This window comes from Acomys minous (assembly GCF_964271855.1).
Source record: "Acomys minous genome assembly, chromosome: 11".
In the NCBI taxonomy this organism is placed as follows: Eukaryota; Metazoa; Chordata; class Mammalia; order Rodentia; family Muridae; genus Acomys; species Acomys minous.
In genome coordinates, this window is record NC_140492.1 from 30,070,336 (window position 1) to 30,091,134 (window position 20,799).

At 39.4% G+C, this 20,799-nt stretch overlaps 1 protein-coding gene across 5 annotated transcripts in view; it reads right to left on the minus strand.

Moving 5' to 3' along the window:
* VGLL3 (vestigial like family member 3) overlaps nucleotides 1-19,785 on the minus strand; it is a 47,166-nt gene extending 27,381 nt beyond the window's left edge. The window contains exons 1-2 of one of the 5 annotated variants that reach the window (XM_084800854.1): nucleotides 19,084-19,785; nucleotides 6,901-7,183 (exon numbers count right to left, since the gene is read on the minus strand). In XM_084800854.1, the coding sequence (XP_084656980.1) occupies nucleotides 6,901-7,183; nucleotides 19,084-19,209 (409 nt within the window). In that variant the 5' untranslated portion in view covers nucleotides 19,210-19,785. Of the gene's footprint in view, nucleotides 1-6,900; nucleotides 7,187-18,762; nucleotides 19,047-19,083 lie in introns of those variants that run through there. The other 4 variants (XM_084800857.1, XM_084800853.1, XM_084800856.1 and 1 more) reach the window with 4 other exon arrangements.
* Between the last annotated feature and the right edge of the window lie 1,014 nt (nucleotides 19,786-20,799).

Here is a 20,799-nt window from a genome sequence, read left to right on the forward strand (position 1 = left end):
ATTCATATATTTGCAATTGTCCTGCTCATTATTTTTCGTCCTGTCAAATATTCTATTGGTTATTTCTGTTCAAGTCGGACATAAGGTTGCAAGTGATATTCCCTATGCATATGCATTGTTGATGTTTTGTGTCAGGTTTAACATAGAAGAATTTATATTTTTCCATTGAGCAAAGGATATCTTTAACAGGTGCTCTGTGGTAGCAATATTTAACCTAACATATCTATCATTTCATGAACTTCTAGGGCTTAAACATCCTTTACTTGATTCAATATAACTACCCCATGTATTACGAGGTTAACCAAATCAGTACAAATCTGTCATACTCTGACATCTTCTCTAAGTACCCTAATGATTTTGCTCTTATCAAGTCATGAACATCCCTTCTCTTCGCTTCAGTTCTGCACGAGTGTTATCATTAGTCATTCCCTCACCCTGTGCCCGGGCACCCACAGTTTCATAATCATCTCCTTCTTAGCATCACTATGGAATCCAGAACCCTTTCTCTTCAAGAGAGAAAGGATAGAAATTGTTGCTGAAGCCTTCAGTCATTCCCAGTAAGCTCATGAATGGCTGTTTTGTGATAATCACTACTGGTTAAAAGACAGCATTTATAAAAATCAGACTTAGGGGCATCGTGGCATAGCTTGCCAGCCACCAATCTTCCACTCTGCTCACACACCTCCCGTCTTTGATACCAACCCTTCATTGTGCTCATAACATATCTCCTGGTACAAGCAGAACCTGAATAGGAAATATGACAATCCCTGAACTACAACGTTGTGCCAGGGACATAAGTTCCTCTTACTGAACCTCCTGAGGAAAATGTCCAAAGGACAGAAATAACATCTTACTTATCTGGATATCTTCCTCTTGGTTTTTTATCAAGATGGAACTATTCTCATAACTATACAAGGATTGTAGATATACACACATGAGTTCACACAATGAATTCTTGCATTACCAAAATATTATTGTCCTATTTATACAGGACTGTATCGTGATGAGTGAACATATTATCGTTGAAAGAAGAAATCTATTTTTTTAAATGACACTCCATAAAAATTGAGCCACTCTTTAAAATTCCCCAGGGAAAAATAAAATTAAAAGCAACTTAGTATTTTTCCAGTCTGTGTAGGGTCTCCTGAGATAAATATAAAATGTGTACGGATCTACCCAGCCCTTCTCAACAAACACCACTGAATTTTACAAGTAAATGAAACAATTCTGAGTGGAAAATATGTTCACGAAGAAATCAGTGCTTCAGAATCTCTATTTGGTATCTTGCTTGTTTAAAGAAAAAAAAAGTGACACAAAGAAACAGATGCTAGACTGTGTGGAGAACCAGCATGCTTATTTCATATGTATGTAAATTTTTTCATTATGTGACTCTTTGCTTACGAGAACTTAATCACAGCCATATTTGGTGGATAAGAAAGCAGATGAAAAACTGCAAGAGCTATTGCTATGCAATGTTACCTTTAAGGTTAGTGGAAAGGATTCAGAACTGCATAATATTAAGACTCACTTGGGATTCTGGAGTCATCACTATTCAACGCTCATGCAGGCAGTTTTAGCATTTGGATGGTGCCAACACTGATAGTATTACACATACAAACACACCACAGCACCGCACGCGCGCACGTGTATACACACACACACAGAACCACCTAAATATGATTTTGTTGAGTTCACTTTGAGGAATGAATACACACTTTTTTAAAAATGAAAGATAAGGCAAAATTGATATATTGACTAATAAATTCTAAGGCATGCCAAGTAATGTCACCATCTGACTTTCAGGAAGAAAAAAATTGTTACATGGAGAAACAGGGGAGCTAGCTGAACACAGATCACAGAGGCCAAGCAACTTTTTTAGATCTAAATCTCTTTTTAGAATTTCATAATAATAGGGTACTATTTATAGCAACCCTACATAAAAACAACAACAACAACAACAACAACAACAAAAGGCGAGAACAAAAACTGAGAAACAATTTAGGAAAGATTCAAATTTTAATTTTTAAGTAATAAAAACAACATTAAATGGAAAATAAGACAAAGCTGTGCTATCGTAAGTCATATTTGATAATCTCCCGCTGACACATTCTTAGAGCAAACACAGATGAAAAACATCAGTGTCCAACATAACATTTTTCTTTGAAAACTTGCAAGGAAAAAAAATATTCAGAGTATCATGGTGCATGCCTGTGATCTCAGCTCTCAGGAAGAAGGCAAAGATGGAAGGAGTCTACAAGTTCACTGAAAACCTGCGCTAAGAATGTCTTCCAGGTGAGCAGAGCTAGAAGCAAGGGCACGTCTCAGAAAGGAAGAGGAGGAGGAAGAGGAAGTGAAAAAGAAAAAAGCAAGAATACTGTTTAAGCTAAATCCTTAATCTAAAGGGCTCTTCATACTTTTAAGGCTTATTTTTTGCTTATTCTGCTTCCATTAAAAACCAACTCTCTCCTGGCCGGAAGAGGAAGGAAATGTGTTCCAATCTTTTCGGTCGTTCCGGAATTATGCCTTGCCATAGTCTCCAATGTTTGTCCTCCAGTTACTCTGCTGCAACGTTCCTCAAAACCGGCCTTGTCAATGCATCTGGAGCTGACTAAGCCTGAGGGGCACTATCACGAGCTGACTCACTTTCCTCTCACCCGCTCTTCTAACTTCCAGGAAGCAGCGGCCTCCAGGGCCTCCATGAGCATCTGCTCAGAACCTTAGCTCCCCACCAACCACCTAAGGACATGGCCCTTCTTTTTGTTTCTCCTTGGCTCTGCTGAACCTACACTATTCATTTTGAGAGGCCTTCTCCACATGGCCAAGTTCCCCAACTAGACCCAAGATACATTAGCATATTGACAAATAAATTTTAATTTGAAAAAGCAAGAACAGTAAATAAGTGGCAGAAATTGCCATAGACCTAGGTTTTTAATTTAGGGAATTACTCTTCTCCTTGATACACATATACACATGTAGTCACACACACACACAGAGACACATAGACACACACAGTCACATACACATAGTTTCTCTCTCTCTCTCTCTCACACACACAGAGTCACACAGACACACACAGTCACACACATACACACATAGAATCACACAGACACACACAGTCACACACACATACATACACACTTTCTGTAAAAAGCAAAGCATGAATGTATCTGAAACTGATGTCTCAGTCTAGATGTTAAAAGGGGATAAGGAGGTAATCTAGCTTATTTTGTTCTCTTAACTGAAATGCATGGTGGGGTGTGATATAACTCACAAGATATTGTATAAGATAAGGCATAGAAATTGTTTCCCCAACCTGTTTTTCTAACAGCTACACATCTTAAAAGACCATTTCTAGCCCTATCAAGAAGACATGAATTCTATTATGGCTATAATTCTCTTAGTACATACACCCTCTTTGTCTAAAAATTTACTAAAGAAACATATTGTTCAAGCACAGTTCATCTGTAAATGACTCTAATAGCTCCATGCTGTAAGCCGGAGTGTTTCGGACAGGTGAGGTGGCCAGAAGCTTCTTTCAAAACTATCCCCAATGATGCCATTAACATCATCAATAGCCCCGAGTTCCTACTATATCCAAGACATTGCTTTGTGGTAGAAATATGAGCTTCCAGAAAACAAAGTTTCTAGAAAAAGACTCAACATTGGTTTTCCATCTGCCAAGTGAGTGGACATATTTAAGGAGAAGGCGTCTGCCTCCATGACTTACATTCACTCAAGCTCTGCATGAAATCCTTCACATATGCTTCCACATGTTACTTATAATAACCCTACACTGTGAGCAGTAGTGTGCATAAGTTATCGTTGGGAAAGTTGGCCTCAAAGAGATTTTAAGTTGTTGCTCCAACACTATATTGCAGAAGCATGGAATAAGGTGAGAGCCAGAACCCATGATAAGTAGGACCCAAATTCTATGTAGCTTTGTCTATTAGTATTGAATAATGAGCAATTCATATGTGAACATCATTCATTATACTTCCTCTTTAGGAAGATTTCTATGTCTGTAATGACATTTTGTGGGTCTCCCTCCTCAAGTCCTGTATAATTATTTGGAAGAAATTTGCAACTATAAGCAACAGTGGCACCATTCCATTCACAAGTGGAAAGTAAACAACACGTTGGACATTGTCCAACATTACAGGATTAACTATAACAACCCTCAGTTAATCCTGTGCCTTAGTTTTAAATAAGAAAATTGCAACCAATACGCACACTTATAACCTCAGCATTGTAGTGCAGACAGGAGAATTCCTGGGGCTTTCTGGATGCTGGATTTACACAATAGCCCTGTCATAAGGGAATAAGACTGAACTTGATAGAGCAAGACACCCAAAGTTTATGTCTGACCTCTACATACAGGTGCATAGGCTCATGCACCAGCGTACACATATGCACATTTGCCAGAGAAACATATAACATACAGATGGAGAAAGAAAGGAAGGGAGAAAGGAATGGAGAGAGGAAAATTTCATACAACTAACTGATTAATTTTAAAAGTGTTCATTTGAAGACTGAATTTTTAAATATTGATACATGGAATGAACTTCATTCACATAATTACATCCCTAAATTACTGAATTATATTTATCTTTCAGTATTCACAGTGAAAAATGCTACCTTGAATATTGAATTCATGTGTAGATTTTATGGGGGAAGAGACAAAAAGACTTGAGACACACTATTCTGAATATGTAAACGTTGAACTTCCTTCTCATTGAACATTCTAAATGCTACTCATCTTTAGGGACTTTGCACTGGCTCTTCCTTCTGTGTAGATCATTTTCCCAGAAATATTCACATGACGAATGCCCTCATTTCTTTCAGGCCTATGTGCCGATATAACTATCTTTGTGAAGGCTTTAATCATCATGTTCATAAAGTAACACCTTGCATGTCACTTTTTATATCCTTGTGTATTCCATGCCTCTACTATTAAAATAGTAACTCCATGAATGTAGAGTCCAGTCCCTTGAAAATTACATAGCACATGGTGGAAGTTTAATAAACATTTGTGGCAAACTCAACTAGTGAATCTGTGAGAGATGGGAAGGGCAAATTTAAGAGGACACCAAGACAATGCTTTCAGTAGCTATTAACATATATGATCACCATTTTCCCATTCTGTATAAAAATCAGACAGCTAATTAATCAACACTTCCTAAGATTGTTATAATTTCTACATAGAAGTGTTGAATTATTTTAGAGTCATTACACATATACCAAAAGTCTTTGGCATTATCGATGGTGATCTGCTTCAGGGGACCTACTTTCTCCTTCCCAGACTATATATCATCCGAGGTTTACATATGCCAATACACTGAAGAAGGAACCCCGGTATATGTTGGTTTCCTGGAATTAATTATGTTGATGTGATCAATTATTGATACATCAAAATGTTTACCTAAAAGCTGATTGACAGAAATGTTATTTTCTTACTTATTCACATTGTTTCTCTTCAGCTATCAAATAAGATATTATCTCCTTCTCTAAGCATCTTGAACTCTCAAGGGCTGTCTGTCCCTGTATAAAGTTCATGGCACATACTCATCAATTAAGCAGCAGTCATGTGGGTGACTATTAGCAAGCCTCTGCTATTTGAGTTCATGTTCTATTACCCCCTTACAATGGCTCCTTAGTATTGAATAAAGTAGACTTGAAGGAAAAGAAGAAAGAGGCGGGAAAAAGAGGGGAAAAGAGGAAGGGAGAAATAGAAGAGTCGGTAGGAGGGCAGAAGGAAAAGGATGACAAAATCAAGCATATGGCGGAAGAAAAACAGTGTGTTTACAGATAAGGACCAGTGGTGTCAGCTGCAGTTTCCTCCCACAACAGTACAGTCACACCTATGACAGTAACATGAGTCACAGATCACAAGACACTACTGCAGGTGGACAGCCTTTCCTCATCACTGGTACCACTCAGGACAATTGTTACTGGTGATTCCCTCCACCTTCCTGAAAGCATTCTGGCTCTATAGACTCTTCCCAAGCAAGGGACAACAGGCCACTGATTCCCAAACTTGAGCCTGATTTAGACTCCCTGGCAGGGCTATGTAAACACAAATGAACCCACACCAATTTCTCATCCCATAGGGCTAGGATGAGGGGCCAAGACCTTGTTTCCTAAAAGATTCACTCGTGAGGTCCACAGTTCAAAACAATTTTACTAGACATGTCTTGGAGCCAGGTGAGTTTGGGACAAAACATTTGAGTATAACATATTTCTCGAGCGGTGCTTTGTCAGTCACTGTATCCTACACCTCACTCACCCACTAGCATTTTCAAACTCAAACACTGATGCAAGTCAGTCCCTTTGCTCACCACAATGAAGGAAACAAGGAAGAGTCCATTCAACCCCCAGCTTATTGTTCACTGAGGTACAAACACTGGTTTAAGTTGTGGAGAGTAAGTGGTTCACAGAAAGTCCGAGAGAAAGCCACCGAGAGAACAGAGTCAGCTTCCTGGGTCAGAAGCATAATAGCTAAGTCACCACACAACACCTAGTGGTGTGAGCAAGAATAAGATTTTAGAGTAAGTTTTGAGAGGCTTAGTTGGGCACGCCTATTATTTAGAGATCCACACCAGGCCACGGGGCTTTAGGAATGAAAGCTTGGAGCTCAGTCTGGCCACTAGAAACTGGGGCCACTTGTATCACTGCTTTTTCCATGAGGAATTTAAGGGGTGTGACTGCATCCTTTCCAACCCTGCATTCCACATGTGACAAAACTGATCCAGCTGTTTGTCTGAAAGAAATTCCTTGCTGTCCTTAAAAATTAAAAAGCAAGTGGATATCCGTCCTCCAGGGGCCAGCCTCCAGCTGGAGCTTGGTAGAGGCAGTTGCGAAACAAGAGCGAGCTCCGAAGGGCATCTGCTCTTGAATTCTTACCTCGCCATAGGGGGGTTAGCCCCATCTTGCTTTTTGAAATGGCAGATTCAGGATGCAAGGTGCTGGCTTGGCCCAAAGCTCTTGAGAAGTGTTCATCCACTACTGACCCAATGTCTCCCTGGAAATAAGTGAAAAGGACACAGCGAGAGTTAAGGTACTCCATCTCGGCAGGCTGGTCTTTCTCCTCCTCCTCCTCCTCATCCTCCTCCTCCTCATCCTCCTCTTGTTTGCTGGGAAGCGTGACTTCCAGAGAGTCCTGCATCTTGCTGTATACCGCTAACTTCTTCTGGGATAGAATAAACAAAACAGAGTATCAAAGACAGTTTGTGGAAAAACATTAACTAGTTAACTTTTCACTTTTAAAAAATCTAAATATTAACATATGTTTGCAAACTTATTCTTCATCTGTTTTATTCCATCTTTTCTCTCCTCAAACCAGTTGCCTCCTTCCCACACTAAGAAAAAAGTCTGTTATTCCAATTTTGGCAAAGAAAAGGGACTATTATCAAATTGTAAAATTTCAGAGTGTCAGACAGTGGTTGTTTTTTGTTTTTGCTTTTTTTTTTGCTTTTGTTTTAAACCCAGTTATTCTAAATTAATAACATTTTTAAAACAGTGACAGATTCCTTCAGGGTTCTTTAATGCTCAATTTTAATTTACCTTTAAAGATTTAAAGTGCAGTAACATTTTACTTTAGGACAGTGGAAAAAACGTGAAAACCAACTGTCCAGGGCAGGGTGGAGAAATAAATAAATAAAATAAAATAAAATGAAAACAGGAATGCACCATCTTATAAAAGGATTTGGCAGACCTGCTGAACTCATTTCTCAAAAATCAAACTGAAATGACAGAGTAAGTCTGTGTGAAGATCCATTTTGCATGGACCATGTTTTTCATATGTTCCACTCACCACTATTATCATAGAGGGGGAGGAAAAGTTTATTGTGGCTTGTGGAAAATAAAACAAAATACTAGCAAGGATTAACTCTTCAAATAAAAATGAGCAGAGGTTTATATATTAGAATATTTGAACATATGGTCATGTCTACAGTAATCATTAATATATATCATCCAAGAAACTTTCCTAAAACCATCCATATATGACCTGAGTTGATTATCACGTTCCTATAACATGATTATTGTTGCTGTATGTATCTAAAAGACCAGACAACTAAGGTATTGAGAAGTTCAGTAGGCTGTCAGCAGTCACAAAGCATCTGACTGGTACAGACAGAATGCACAGAGAAGTAAGCGGCTAGAGACATACATGTGCAGCCGTGATGAGAGAAATATCTAGTATGATTTAGAAAGTCACTAAGTAATTATGATCAACAACGTTTTACTGAATGTAAATTTGGTAATTAATGGTTATTTGTTACATCCACCTTTCAGTCTTTCCAAATACTTTCACCGAGCATGCATGACTTAAAGATAACCAACAACTTCAATGTGATTTATAAGAACACAGTCCTGTTGCCACATAAATATTCCATATTAATAACATAACAACAAAATTCAATTTGTTTTTTTTTAAAATTCAATTTATCATCATACTATTTTTATTATTTCAGAAGGAGTTATGCCTGCTGGAAGAAAAAGTGTGAATAACAAACACAGATAATTCCAGAATCCTCAGTAGTTTTGCATGTGTTAGCAACATATAACTCACTTTTTATGTTTCTAATATAGTTACTAGCTTTAGAACCAATAACTGCAAATCAAAAGTGCATCTTTAATTAGCATATCATTTTCTGCTAGTAATATATTGATCTTATTCTAGGTGGCTGCTGAAATGGGCACTTGATGAGGGCTGGTTATCATATGGAAGATGTTATTTACAATCATATGTGGCATTTTTATTTAAAAATTGTGTCAATGTGGCTAGTATTTTCTTATGAACAGATAATGTATTTCTTATGAATGAATATGTCTTATTGATGAGCAGGTAAGTCTAATGCTATCTCGCTATATTTCTTATGATCTGCTTTTGTTCAAATTTGACTTCAAAAGTTAAATATTACATTAAGATAGGTTGTGAAAATGCAGGAATTGAGTTAAATGGCTTCTATTTTTTTTAATTTTATTTATAAAATTAAACAAATACTATAATTTTCTTGTTAACCCATAGTGCTGTTTTTCTGGACATATGCATGTTTACTAAAACCTTTATGGATATAGTTTTGCACAACTCTGTCCTGACTGTACTGGTTTGTTTGAATACCTCTTTTAGACCCAAAGCGAATTAAGTGACATGCGGAAGAGTTTCTCTGTTCAGAGTGTTCATTGTCACATATGGCAATGAGAAGGAGGGACTTTGGACATACCTCTTCTCTTCTTTCTCACTTTTTTAACATTAACTCTCCAAATAAAGGAAAGGATTTGGTTCACTGACAATTAACATCAATCACATCCTAAATTAAATCAAATAGATGCAAAGTACTTAAAAATTATAAAACCTAGCATGAATACAAAATAGCTTTGTGATAAGAGATAGCAATCATGAACTATCTCAAGATCAATTGCTAGGAGTTAGATTTCAGCTATAGATTTTCAATCTCAGGATGCACAGCCTATATATGTTGCACAATTCAGGGAGACTTTTTCTACCAACTATGGAATGGCTGACTCCAAATATTTTAAAATCACATACTTATCCATAGGCAATGAGATAAAAAGGAAGCTAAATCTTATATAAAAAAATAACTATCATTAGCCTAATTTGTAAATATTATTCTTTTGTTGATGCATTCATTAATTGAGTCTCTGTACTTTTATATTTCATGCATAAACAACATATCTATACTTGTACAATTATGCATGACAAAATATCACCTTTTGACATTGTGGAAACCTGTAGTTCAGGGAAATGAGCCTATGATCTACTAACAACAGGACATAAAATGTTTATGATTCTATCTGTAGTTTCCCCATATTTTTCTCTAATTTTCATAAACTACATAGTATTTGAATATTTACATTCCCAACACATAGTTAGCCTAAAAACATCACTGGTTGAAATAAGAATTTTAAAGTATCCAAATGGTCTGATAATTACCAAAACTGCCAAGTTTCCATTTGCCTAAGTATTTTAACTTAAGTGACATCAGGAAGGACACATAAACACATCACTGAAGCATCCTGTGGCTTAAATGCTGACATCACAACATCTCACATCTCAGACTTGAGTGAGCACCAATCACTCCCTGACACCAATGCTTTGTGCCTTTTCTTTGTACATATTCCTCACATGCACATTGGCTACATTCTATATTCACATGGTCTTTAACTCTTGAATACTACTTCCCTAGAATTGCATGGCTTTGTTGGGAAATTATAAATAAATCTTAAAGTTGAGATTACATCTCAAAGTGTTAGAACATAGATTTACAGAATTAAGATCAAAATGGCACCCAGTTCATACATTTTTAAAATGCAATCACTTTCTATAATCTATTCAAATATCTGATTAGCATCTGTATTCTTCTTACAAGATTGTGAATAATTGTTAAAAACAAACAAACAAAACATGTCACTGAAAGAACTCCTAAAAACTACAGGTTGGGGTGACATAGATGGCTCAGTGAGTAAAGCACTTGCCAATAAGCTTGAAGAGCTGAGTTTGGTTTTCCAGTCGTTCCTAACCCTGCCTTGTCCCTGTGTCCTTCCATCCATGCCCCCCAACCCCCCACCCCATCCCCCGTGTAAAAGCTGGATGGATTTAGCAACCAGCCTATAATCCCACCACAAGATCTTTGGGGAACACTAGCTGGGCTTGCCCAGCAAAACACCAAGTACATGAGCTCTGGGTTCAAGTAATAGAGCCTGCTTCACTATTTAAGGTGGGAAAAAAATAGAGGAAGACACTCAAATTCAACCCCTGGCCTCCACACACACTCATGCTTACAGGCAAGACCCCCTTAGATATATGTGAATCAGCAAGCACGTGAACACAAATATACATGTACACTTGTATAGCATACACACACATACACACACACACTACAAGTTGGTAATACACATGTAAATTTCAGTACCACTGCACAGTAGAAGCCATTCCTGCCCCCTACACACACATACACACACACACACACACACACACACACACACACACACGGATGGATTACAGTTTGTTGAGACAATACAGGGATTAATAGGCCGACTTAAGGCCAACTCCCAAACTCTAAAGGTAGAAGAGTGAATGAAGTAGGCTTAAACAATGCAAAGCCTAGTGATCACCTCAGAGACTGCCATCAGGCATGGCAGAAACAAACTTCAACAGCAATGTGACTTCTAGGCCAGGAGCCAAGTACCACTAACTCCCCAAGGCTTAAGCCACAACATACGAAGTGCTTACTGTGTATGTGTGCAAAGTTTCCTCTGAAGGAAACAAATGAATCCCTGAAATCAGTGGAAATTTAAAAAAAGGTTTAAAATAATTCCGTCTCGTTGTAATGAAGTGACTATTGTGTGTAAGAAAAGAGAGAAAGACAGAAAGAAAGAAAGAAAGAAAGAAAGAAAGAAAGAAAGAAAGAAAGGTCATAATCTGTAGAATGAACCTCTAGTCTATTTCAAAAGCATTAAGTCCATAAAACCAACCCATTGATCTTTCAGCAGTTTTTCAAATTTACTTGTAGAACAGGTATTTGAATGTCTCAGCACTGTGTAAGCATTATCAGGAAACATAAAGTTCGACAAGCTTAAGGAACAATATGCCACAGAACATTGTTATGTTTATTACATTTTCAACCAACGTTTATTCATTTGTATGTGTGTGTGTGTGTGTGTGTGTGTGTGTGTGTGTAGGTGTGTGTGCATGTGCACACGCCCATGTGTGTACTTTAATGAGTGTGTGCCATAGCTTGTATGTGGAAGTCAAGATGGAATTTAGGTCATGAGCCATGGAGGTAAGTACCACCCCATGGGCCCATCTGTCTTTTGTTTCACTTAATTTTATCTTATATGCAAATTTTCCCAGAATGACTACTCCTAATTTACATATGCAAAAACTTTCCATAGCTAGGATCACTTGACTAGTAACAATCATGAGAATAGAACTTATATCTGTCTATAACGCATATGCTGAGAAATATGCCAGTGTGCTTGAATTTCTATAAGATACTTATTTTGACTGAAGAAATGAAATGAAGCCAACAGCATGGCATCTCGTGTTAATTATAATAGTCTGTAGTTATTTACAAAGTTATCAAGTTATTAAGAAAGTAGAGTTAGAAATATCAGAGAGCTAGAGATGTAAGTAGAGCACTTGCTAGCATGTATGAGGCTCTGGGTTTTATCCTTAGTACCAGAAAGGAAAAATAATGTTAGCTTAAAAATGGAAAGCATCTTAGATACAGCAAGTTAGTAATACAAAATGACCTTAAAAATGTATATATTCCTAGATGACAATTAACTTTTATGTCTAGGTAGGCTCTCTCCTTATATAGAGATATATACCACTCTTGTTCCCAGTTATTCTGGGAATCCTATTCTGGAAATGTGAGCAGAGTCAGCCCAAAAGGAATAGTCAGTCAGACTTGAGGATGCTGTGTTTGTTATACTTGCTTATTTTCTTAATAGCAGAGAAGAGCAATCCAAAAAACATCGCTACTCAATTTTATAGAGTTAGAGCATGTAGCCTTCAAATAAATCTAATCATTATTTAAAAAAAAAAACTAACCTACCCCCTTCAAGAATGAAAAACTTCTAATTTTTACAATGTTCAAAAAAATGTGCTACAGGCTTAGAAGCAATTTCAAAATTTGCATTCCCAAAATGTTTTAAACTATGATCACATTGTTAGGGAATGTGTTCTTTCTCAAAGCAACTACTTTGAATGAAATGGTTTTTGATGTATAAATTTCTGATATATTTGTATAGTCTTTTAACTTGACTTAGGATATAATTTGTATTACAATTATCTATATTCACTCATTTCTTCCTTCATACATGTGTATGTATGAACTTTTCAAATACTTAGGTATGCAGAATGACAGGCTTAGCCAGGGCCACGGCTGAATCTGTTCTCATAATTGGAAATGCCTTGCTAGGAAAGCAGTAAATAGAAATTGTCCCTATGATTTATCCCTGTGGTAAACTGTATTATTTTTGCAAGTGTCTAATATTCCAAATTTGAAAGTAAGACAAGCAAGGCAATAACATCCTAGGCCGGCTCTGAACTGTTTTCAACTTTTTAATGAAGGTTTATTTTAAGCAACACTAGACACCAAAATGACAAAGATGACGACCAAAAGTAACTCCACAAGTCTCACCAAGTAACTGAATCTGGTAGCCCTTGGCTTCTACTTCTGAAGATGGAGAATCCTGAGTTGGTTATTGTGTAGGTCTCATGATAAATACATATTCATGTGATTAGGATGTATATTCAAATTAGCAACATGCTGGATCTTTACACACATTGACACTTGATTTTATTTCCTAGATTGGCACCTCTTCTGATTTCATAGGACACCAGCCAAAACACAATTTACAAACTACTGAAGCCTGATTTACTTCCAGCTGTGGGTCCTTTAGCTCAGTTCCTAGGAGTTAGCTATGGTGCTTCTTTTCTCTCTCTCCCCCATAAACAAGGAAGGATGAATACATCTTTGCAGGCCTCCCCCAGCCCTCAAGGAAAACTGATTTGACATAATGAAATGATAGAGATGGAAGAAGAAAAGACACCTGTTGAGTTTGGGTCATCTTCTCTTTCTGCTAATCTTGGGAGAGGAGTCAAAAAAAAAAAATAGATGAGTTTCCCTAGTTCAGACTACACTTGTAAATTACTGGCATAAATCTGGAATCCACTCAACTATCTACAAATATGGCATTTATGAGCTGTGCTAACAACAGCTGTGTGGGTCTAGTGGTTCAAGGCACTTCCTGGGTCTGCCTAAATGAGTCGTCAAAGCACAGAACCAGCTGCTTAAAGAAAGTGCCTTGTGAAAAGTGAGAGCAGAGCCTTGCCTAAATGGTTGCCTTCTGTCCCAGCCAAAGCTGAATCTCCTGTACTACAGAGAGCTAGGTTTTCAAGTGAAAATATCTAGAACCTTCTTTGGGAGACAGTACCTTATTTTTTGTTTTAATCTATTGCCGGGTGTACACATTCTGCGATTTACAAATGGAGAAATGGAAACAGGGCCTGTGGGCCTGAGACCCAGAGTAGAATGACAGTCCTCTGCCTGACAATTTTACTTCAGGACCTATCCTAGGCATCATATGAATAATTGCTTTTGTCTTTGGGAAAATTCCTTTCACAGATGGTCCAATGGGGTTAGTTTAGGGTCTCACCTGCAGTAGTGGGAAGGGATGTTAAGCAAAAGAGGAGGCCTTCCTCTCTGAATACCGTCTCCCTTAATGTGAGCCCTCTGCATCATTTCAAATGTTGGGGAGAGTCTATCACATACTAGGGAAAGGGGTGCTTTTTGCAGGACCACTTCCTGTTGGTTACTTTCTTGGTGAATGCATGTTCACTCTGTGAGATTTTATAGGTTTCAATCCCACCCTCTCTGGCATCACTGTAATCTCCATTGTGAATCACTGCTCTGTTGATAGCTTGGTTACTTTAAAGCTTAACTATTTCTGTCTTGGACTTCTTTTTCCTGGGAAGTCACTAGGAACGTGAAACTGTGGGCAACCTAGGCTTAATTTAAGTCTTTGCTGTCAAGTAGATTTGTATATCATGGAATTACAGTGGCTGCTCTTTTTCAAAGATGTCTTGTCTGTGTCCTTACAAATATACTTAAGTCCTTGCTTACAGTCACAAGAACATTAAATCCTCTGCCTTAAATAATTTGACTGTGTAATGAAACTATTCAGGTTAAAACTGAGTTTTTAACCTCTGAGTAAATCTAATCTTATGTTTGAACACCAGTGAAATCTAAGACACATCAACAGGAACTGTTAATGCCACTGGTTGCATTTTATGTTAGATAAATGAATGCTCATTTGCTAAGTGGATACACAACTTCTTTGAGAAAGGATGTAAGAGGAAGAGCAGACATCACTAGCATCATACAACTGCTTGCAAAAAAAAAAAAGCCTTTGGAATGTCTAAACTTAAAAACAAAGGACACTACCAAGGATTTGGAAAGAATATCACGCCTCAAGGCCAAAGAATCCACAGCATATTAATCTTCTTTATCAAAAAAGTTGATTGGGCTGCTAAAAACAAAAATATTAACCTGTTGTGTAATAAGGAGAGGGGAAAAGCCTGGGAAACTGCATGGCATGGTAGAACGATGCAACTCCGGGAAAGTAGATCTGCTGATTCTGTTACCAATCAGCATGGAAATTTTACCCAGGAATTTCCACCCCCATGGACCTGGATTTTCCCATTTATAATATGTTCCCACCCCCTAGACTTTTCCCATGTGAGAATCTCAGAGTCATTTTAGAACTTAGCCAAGGTAGCAGAGGACAGACAATGAGTTTGAAAAACTCCTTCCAAGCATTACTGGAATTTTTTTGCCTGTCAGAGAAACATTTTATTTCCACCCAGCTGCCATTCTTAAAGAAGACAGAGTAAACATGCTCTAACAGGAAGCTGAAAGTGACCATGGAAATCTATATAGTGGTGGAAATTCAGTTACTGCTCTTTGGGCCATCTCATCTAAGACCAAATCAATCTGCAAGCTTGACTTTAAGTGCCTTCCTAATTTTAACATTCTTAATATGGTAGAGGATTTAGACAACAGACTGTCTGCATTTAAGATGAGCAGTCCACCGGGTATGAAGGGAATCTATGATTTCATAGCGTTGCCCTCAATTTTTCCTGACACGTATTTCGAAACTTTGTGCTGTTTCCTACTGTCACTAGTAGAATACAAGCGCATTCCTTTCTGTTCACGTTCTGCACTGTCATCAGCCTCGGAACATGTGCTAAGACTGAGTCAAGGCTTATTCCAGCGAGATATGGAGGAGGTCTGTCTGGAGGCTATGGAGAGGTGCTGAGACTAGGCTGTTAAGAATCTCGCAGGCTGTTAAGAATCTGCCTCTGTAAAGCTCACTGTTAAGATTTGAGCCAGTATACAATTTCTAGGAATTAACTCCAAGGATGATAAATTTACACTTCAGACATTGGCAAATTAGCTTGATTGATTGAACTGGAGTAATAAATAATACACGGTCATCCTGTATTTATATATAGCTTACATGGGCTTTTAACATAGTCATCTACTTACTACCTACCCACACATACAATATGTTCAATTGAAAAAAACCTAAGCATAAAATTTTCAGATTTAGCAGAAAAGTTGATAGGACATATGGCTGGAAAATACATTTCTTTCATTTCTTAAAAAGAAAAAAAATTTTTTCAGAGAGGAAAAATGCACCCATGCTTAAGATCAATTGTAATGAACTATTTTAATAAACTAATTTATAAAAACTGAGAACTAGTGTGTGTGTGTGTGTGTGTGTGTGTGTGTGTGTGTATGGTTTAGTGGTATACTGCTTGCCTAGCACGTGTGAGACTTTGCATTTGATGTCCTTTCCTTCCAGAAAAAATAAAAATAAAAAACAAACACACAGGCACTTTAGATCTCTGCTTTTGAGGAGAGAAAACAACTAAGGGATACATTACTACAACTAAATGCAGAGATTGCCCGAAGAAAGTTCAAAGTCCTCACATCTAGCACTTATCTCATGAATGACCATTACGGCTTTCCAACTCTGTCATTTTTCTGTTTCTTTTCTTTTCTTTTCCCCTCCTCAACAAATCAAGTTGCCTTGTTGCTGGTGGTGTTATAGTTTAATGCAGTAAAAGCTATAATCCTCATTATTGTCTCCCAAGTAAAATGCTCTTAGGGGGTCACATCCCATGTACGGAGAAAACAACCTTGATGGATAATGATGACAAAACGTTATGGAATGCAAAAACAACCAAAATATGTATTCTCAGATGACTGCAATTGGGCCAAGTCAATATTAGTCCCACTTCACCCACACACTGCATAGTCTAAAAGTGCTGTCAGGCTGATAAGAATTTCCTGACTTACTCTTTTTTCCAAAAAAAAAAAATATATAGGTCATCAAAATAAACTCTGACAATAAAAGAACAGTAGTGACAGTGCCAAGTCTTTTTAGCCCACTAGCCAATAACAGTCAAATTTACTAGGGAAATGTCTAACTATCAAATAAACCAATTTAGTCAGAGAAGTCTGAAAGTTTCCATGCACACCTCTCAACTAAAGCCTTACAGTAGACTCAGGTCGATCTACTTAAAAGGTGTCTGTAGAAGCTGAGAATATAGCAGTAGCTGGGTGTTGTATAACTTCACAATACAGACAGTTTTCTTTTTAATTCATTTATCAGCTTGTTCATAATTTTCACAAAAGAATGGAATTTGGGGTTGAAACTTAGGTCTATCACAAAATGAGATAAAACACTTGGAGTTAGTTCTCATTGAAAACTAGCTTTCAAGATTAATGATTTTTGATTTGTCTAATGCGGCCTTTTGACTTTGCTAGCTGAATGTGTTAGAGTGTTGTCTTCTGCTACAGACACCTATTTTAATGGAATTAATGTTATAATTCCATAAGAGACAACCATGCTCACAATGTCTTCTTTTCCTTACTTTTTCAGAAGGGAAAGTTATCTTTCTGGATATGTAAAACCATCTCAGTCTCTTGCTCGCCCACATTCCAACTGATAGCTGAAGGCCACCAAAGCACCAGAGCAAAGGGTATTTCATGCAAAAGTTAGTGTTAGCAATACCCAAGGTCGCGTTGCCTCACAAGAGCGTACAATACTACTGTTTTACATGTGTCAAAACAAAAAAATCACGATTAGCCAAAATATTTTCATTTGTCACCCTTGACCACAAAATACAAAAATACTTGCCCATCTCTCCCATTAAAGGTAATTTTGCCTTGAAATGATAAAGTTATTGAATATTAAAAGAAATAAATAGTAACAAGAAAATGAGCTCCTCTTTCTTGTATCCCTTTGATCCTCGTTAAGATGAGGCTGTTTAATTGCGAATCCTGGACTTGGACCCTTTCACAGTTAGTTGAATCTGACAGCCACTAAATTTTAAGCAGAGGATATTAGTCTCCTTCCCAAAGAGTAGCCCTGTACTTCTAGAAAAGGGACAGAAGCAGAGGACAAATAGAAATTCAAAGGTCAGATTGCTCCAGCGGTCAAACCCTGAAGGCCAGAATGAAACACACAGTTCCTAAGAAATGGGAAACAGGTCAATACGCTGTCAATCATTATTTTCTAACTCTATCCATCTGTCTTTTTAAGTTTCAATGATCTTAGCCCTACTCTCATTCCTGTAGTTCAAGGAGCCCATGTTTCAATACAGTCCCTTACCACGGGCACGTGCTTTAGTATTTTTAACGTAGTGCTAACTAAATTTTGGTGTACTTGTTATGTGGCCACAGAACCATACTCAAGGATTCCTAGCACCAAGTTTTCAAGCGTCCAACCTTATCGTCTCCTAGTTGTCACGTCCCTTTTACCGACATTTTCAATGTCTTGGCTGGGTGGGGCCCAGGCATGCAGATATTCCGGGCTACCTCTGGGCTGAGAAACAGATCCTCTCCACTGATGAACGCAGACAAGCGACAAGCTCTCTGCTTTGTTGAGAATTGAAAATGAATGACGAGCCTTTTGGGGCATCCCCATCCAAATCACAGCCCCGGGGAGAAAGGCAGTGGAGAAGTTCTAGAAACACCGAATGTGTCTTACACCGGACAGAGTTCTACCCTAAAAGTCCCAGAAAGGTCCCTTCCTGAGCTCCCTGTTCAGATAACCTCTGCTACCTACCTCAGTTGCACACTTCCTCCACTTAATCCACAAAACGCTGGAATACTCTACTCGCCCAAGGAAACAAAGTATTTGGGTTAAAAGTTTACTCACACAGTCAGTCCTAAGACAGATGCCTTTGCTGAGCTTCCGAGAACTGAGTCCTAAGGACCAAAGCAGCTAGAAGCAACAGCCTCGGAGTCCAGGTGACACAGCTGAAAGCCCCCAGGCAGGTAAAGGCTTTGCAAGAATCCCAACCCTGCCTGCCATTCTCACTCCTGCCCTTCCGGGAGTGTCTTTTTCTTTCTATGGCTCCCCGCAGGTCCCAGAGCATCCTCCGTGTCTCGGATCCCAGCCGAGCACGGCGGGAACCCTACACCGATACCGGGTGCCCCTCGTCCCCGCCCCCGGAAGGCTGCCCGGCCGGTGACTCACCTGCTGGCCAGGTTGGGGCGCCGGGTGATAGCAAGCTGTAGGGCAAGTTGCAGCTGCCACGGGGTTGGGCAGATACTGGGGCGCTCCATAAGGCTGGGGGTGATACATCACCTCCGCACAACTCATGGCAGCGGGGCCAGCGGCGGCCCCGGAGTCGCCGCCGCCGCTCTATGAGCTGGCGCGAGGGGCGCCACCGCCACCGTCGCAGCAGCTGCTGTCCGCGTCGCTGCTCCAGCTGCTACTGCGGCGAAGGCGGGTCCTCGGCGGCCTCGGGCTCCGCGCCGGGAGCGAGCTGGGGAGGGGTTGGCAATCAGCTGCGGCCCATGCGCGGGCACCTTCATTTTCAGCCCCTCCGGGTGCCCCCTCTGCTAGCGCTTATATAGCGACGGGGAGAAACGGCAGCCCGCCCCGCGGCAGGAGCATGACAGCACTGGGCTCAGGCGCGGACCGTAGCACCCGCCGCAGGACTATACACTGCTGCGCCCGCCTCAGCGGTAGCGGGGTCCCAGCTCCAGCAGCCCCAGGAGCCGAGGGATGTTTTGCATACACACAATGCACGCCCGGGGTTCGTCCTATCACCAGGGAGGGCTGCTGGGCGAGGACCGGGAGGCGGGGGCAGGGGAGCCGGAATGTAGTGGGGTGGGGAGCTTCCCTCCCCAGCTCTCAGAAGCAGTTTATCTGAAAAGTTCCACCAATTCAGGTCCACGGCGGGCGGGTCGCCCAGCAGGGGGACCCTGGGGAGGGCGGCTGCGGATTGGAGAGAAGTTTGCAGCCCTCTCCGCCTCCCACTAGCATTGTTGGTGGGAGGAGATTGGTATGCGAGAGGCTCCGCGCCCTCAAAACTCCGCCGGTCCCCACCCAGTCTCGGTCACCTGGCCGCCTGACCAGAGTTGACCTAAGTCTTTTTCAGGGAGCATCAACTCTGATCATGCTAGAATCAGATCAAAGGAAGGCCGAATGTAAAGAGAGCTATAAAACAGGCGAGGAGAAAAGTACGGGATTAGTTCGTACATTCAAAATAAACCAAAGTGAAAGTTACCATTGCCTTGCGTTCCTACAGGCCAGCAATACCAGCTGACTTGCAGTGCGTCTTCACTTGAAAGGCACATCTTGGTGGCTTGTCATCCTGGCCAGATGTATCTTTTCTGGCCTTTACCAACTGGCTTGAATGCAGCAAGACAAAATAATTGGCTAGTCATTTGACTACGATTTAAAGATATTGTTTATGTGAGAATAGTTTAAAACCTTCTACAAAATGAAATTAAAACTCTACTTTTAAGAACATAATAATATTCTAGTATAATCATCAAATCTAATTCAACTCTTTTCCTCTCTCACAAACTAGAAAATTTAGAATAAAGATGAAAAGGCCTAGTCTTTTTTCAAAGGAAATGTCACTTTCGTTGTCAAATGTATTAATGTTACCATAAAGTAAAACACACACCAAGCTCATTCTTTGAAGCCATTAGACCCTCCTACCACCACCACCTCACCTCTGTTTTGGGTGACAATTCTTTAACGAGGTAATATATGTAAATATATGTGTATGCATACCCATGCCTTTCACACACTCACACAAACTATGATGATTGTGTTGGGTACTTTTGCGATGCCGTCATGTGATTTCTTCGTCCATTCATTATTTTATCAACCAAATCTTAAAATACAACTATTAGGGGTTTCTGAAGTTCAGACTTTAAACTGTGCTCTTTCTGG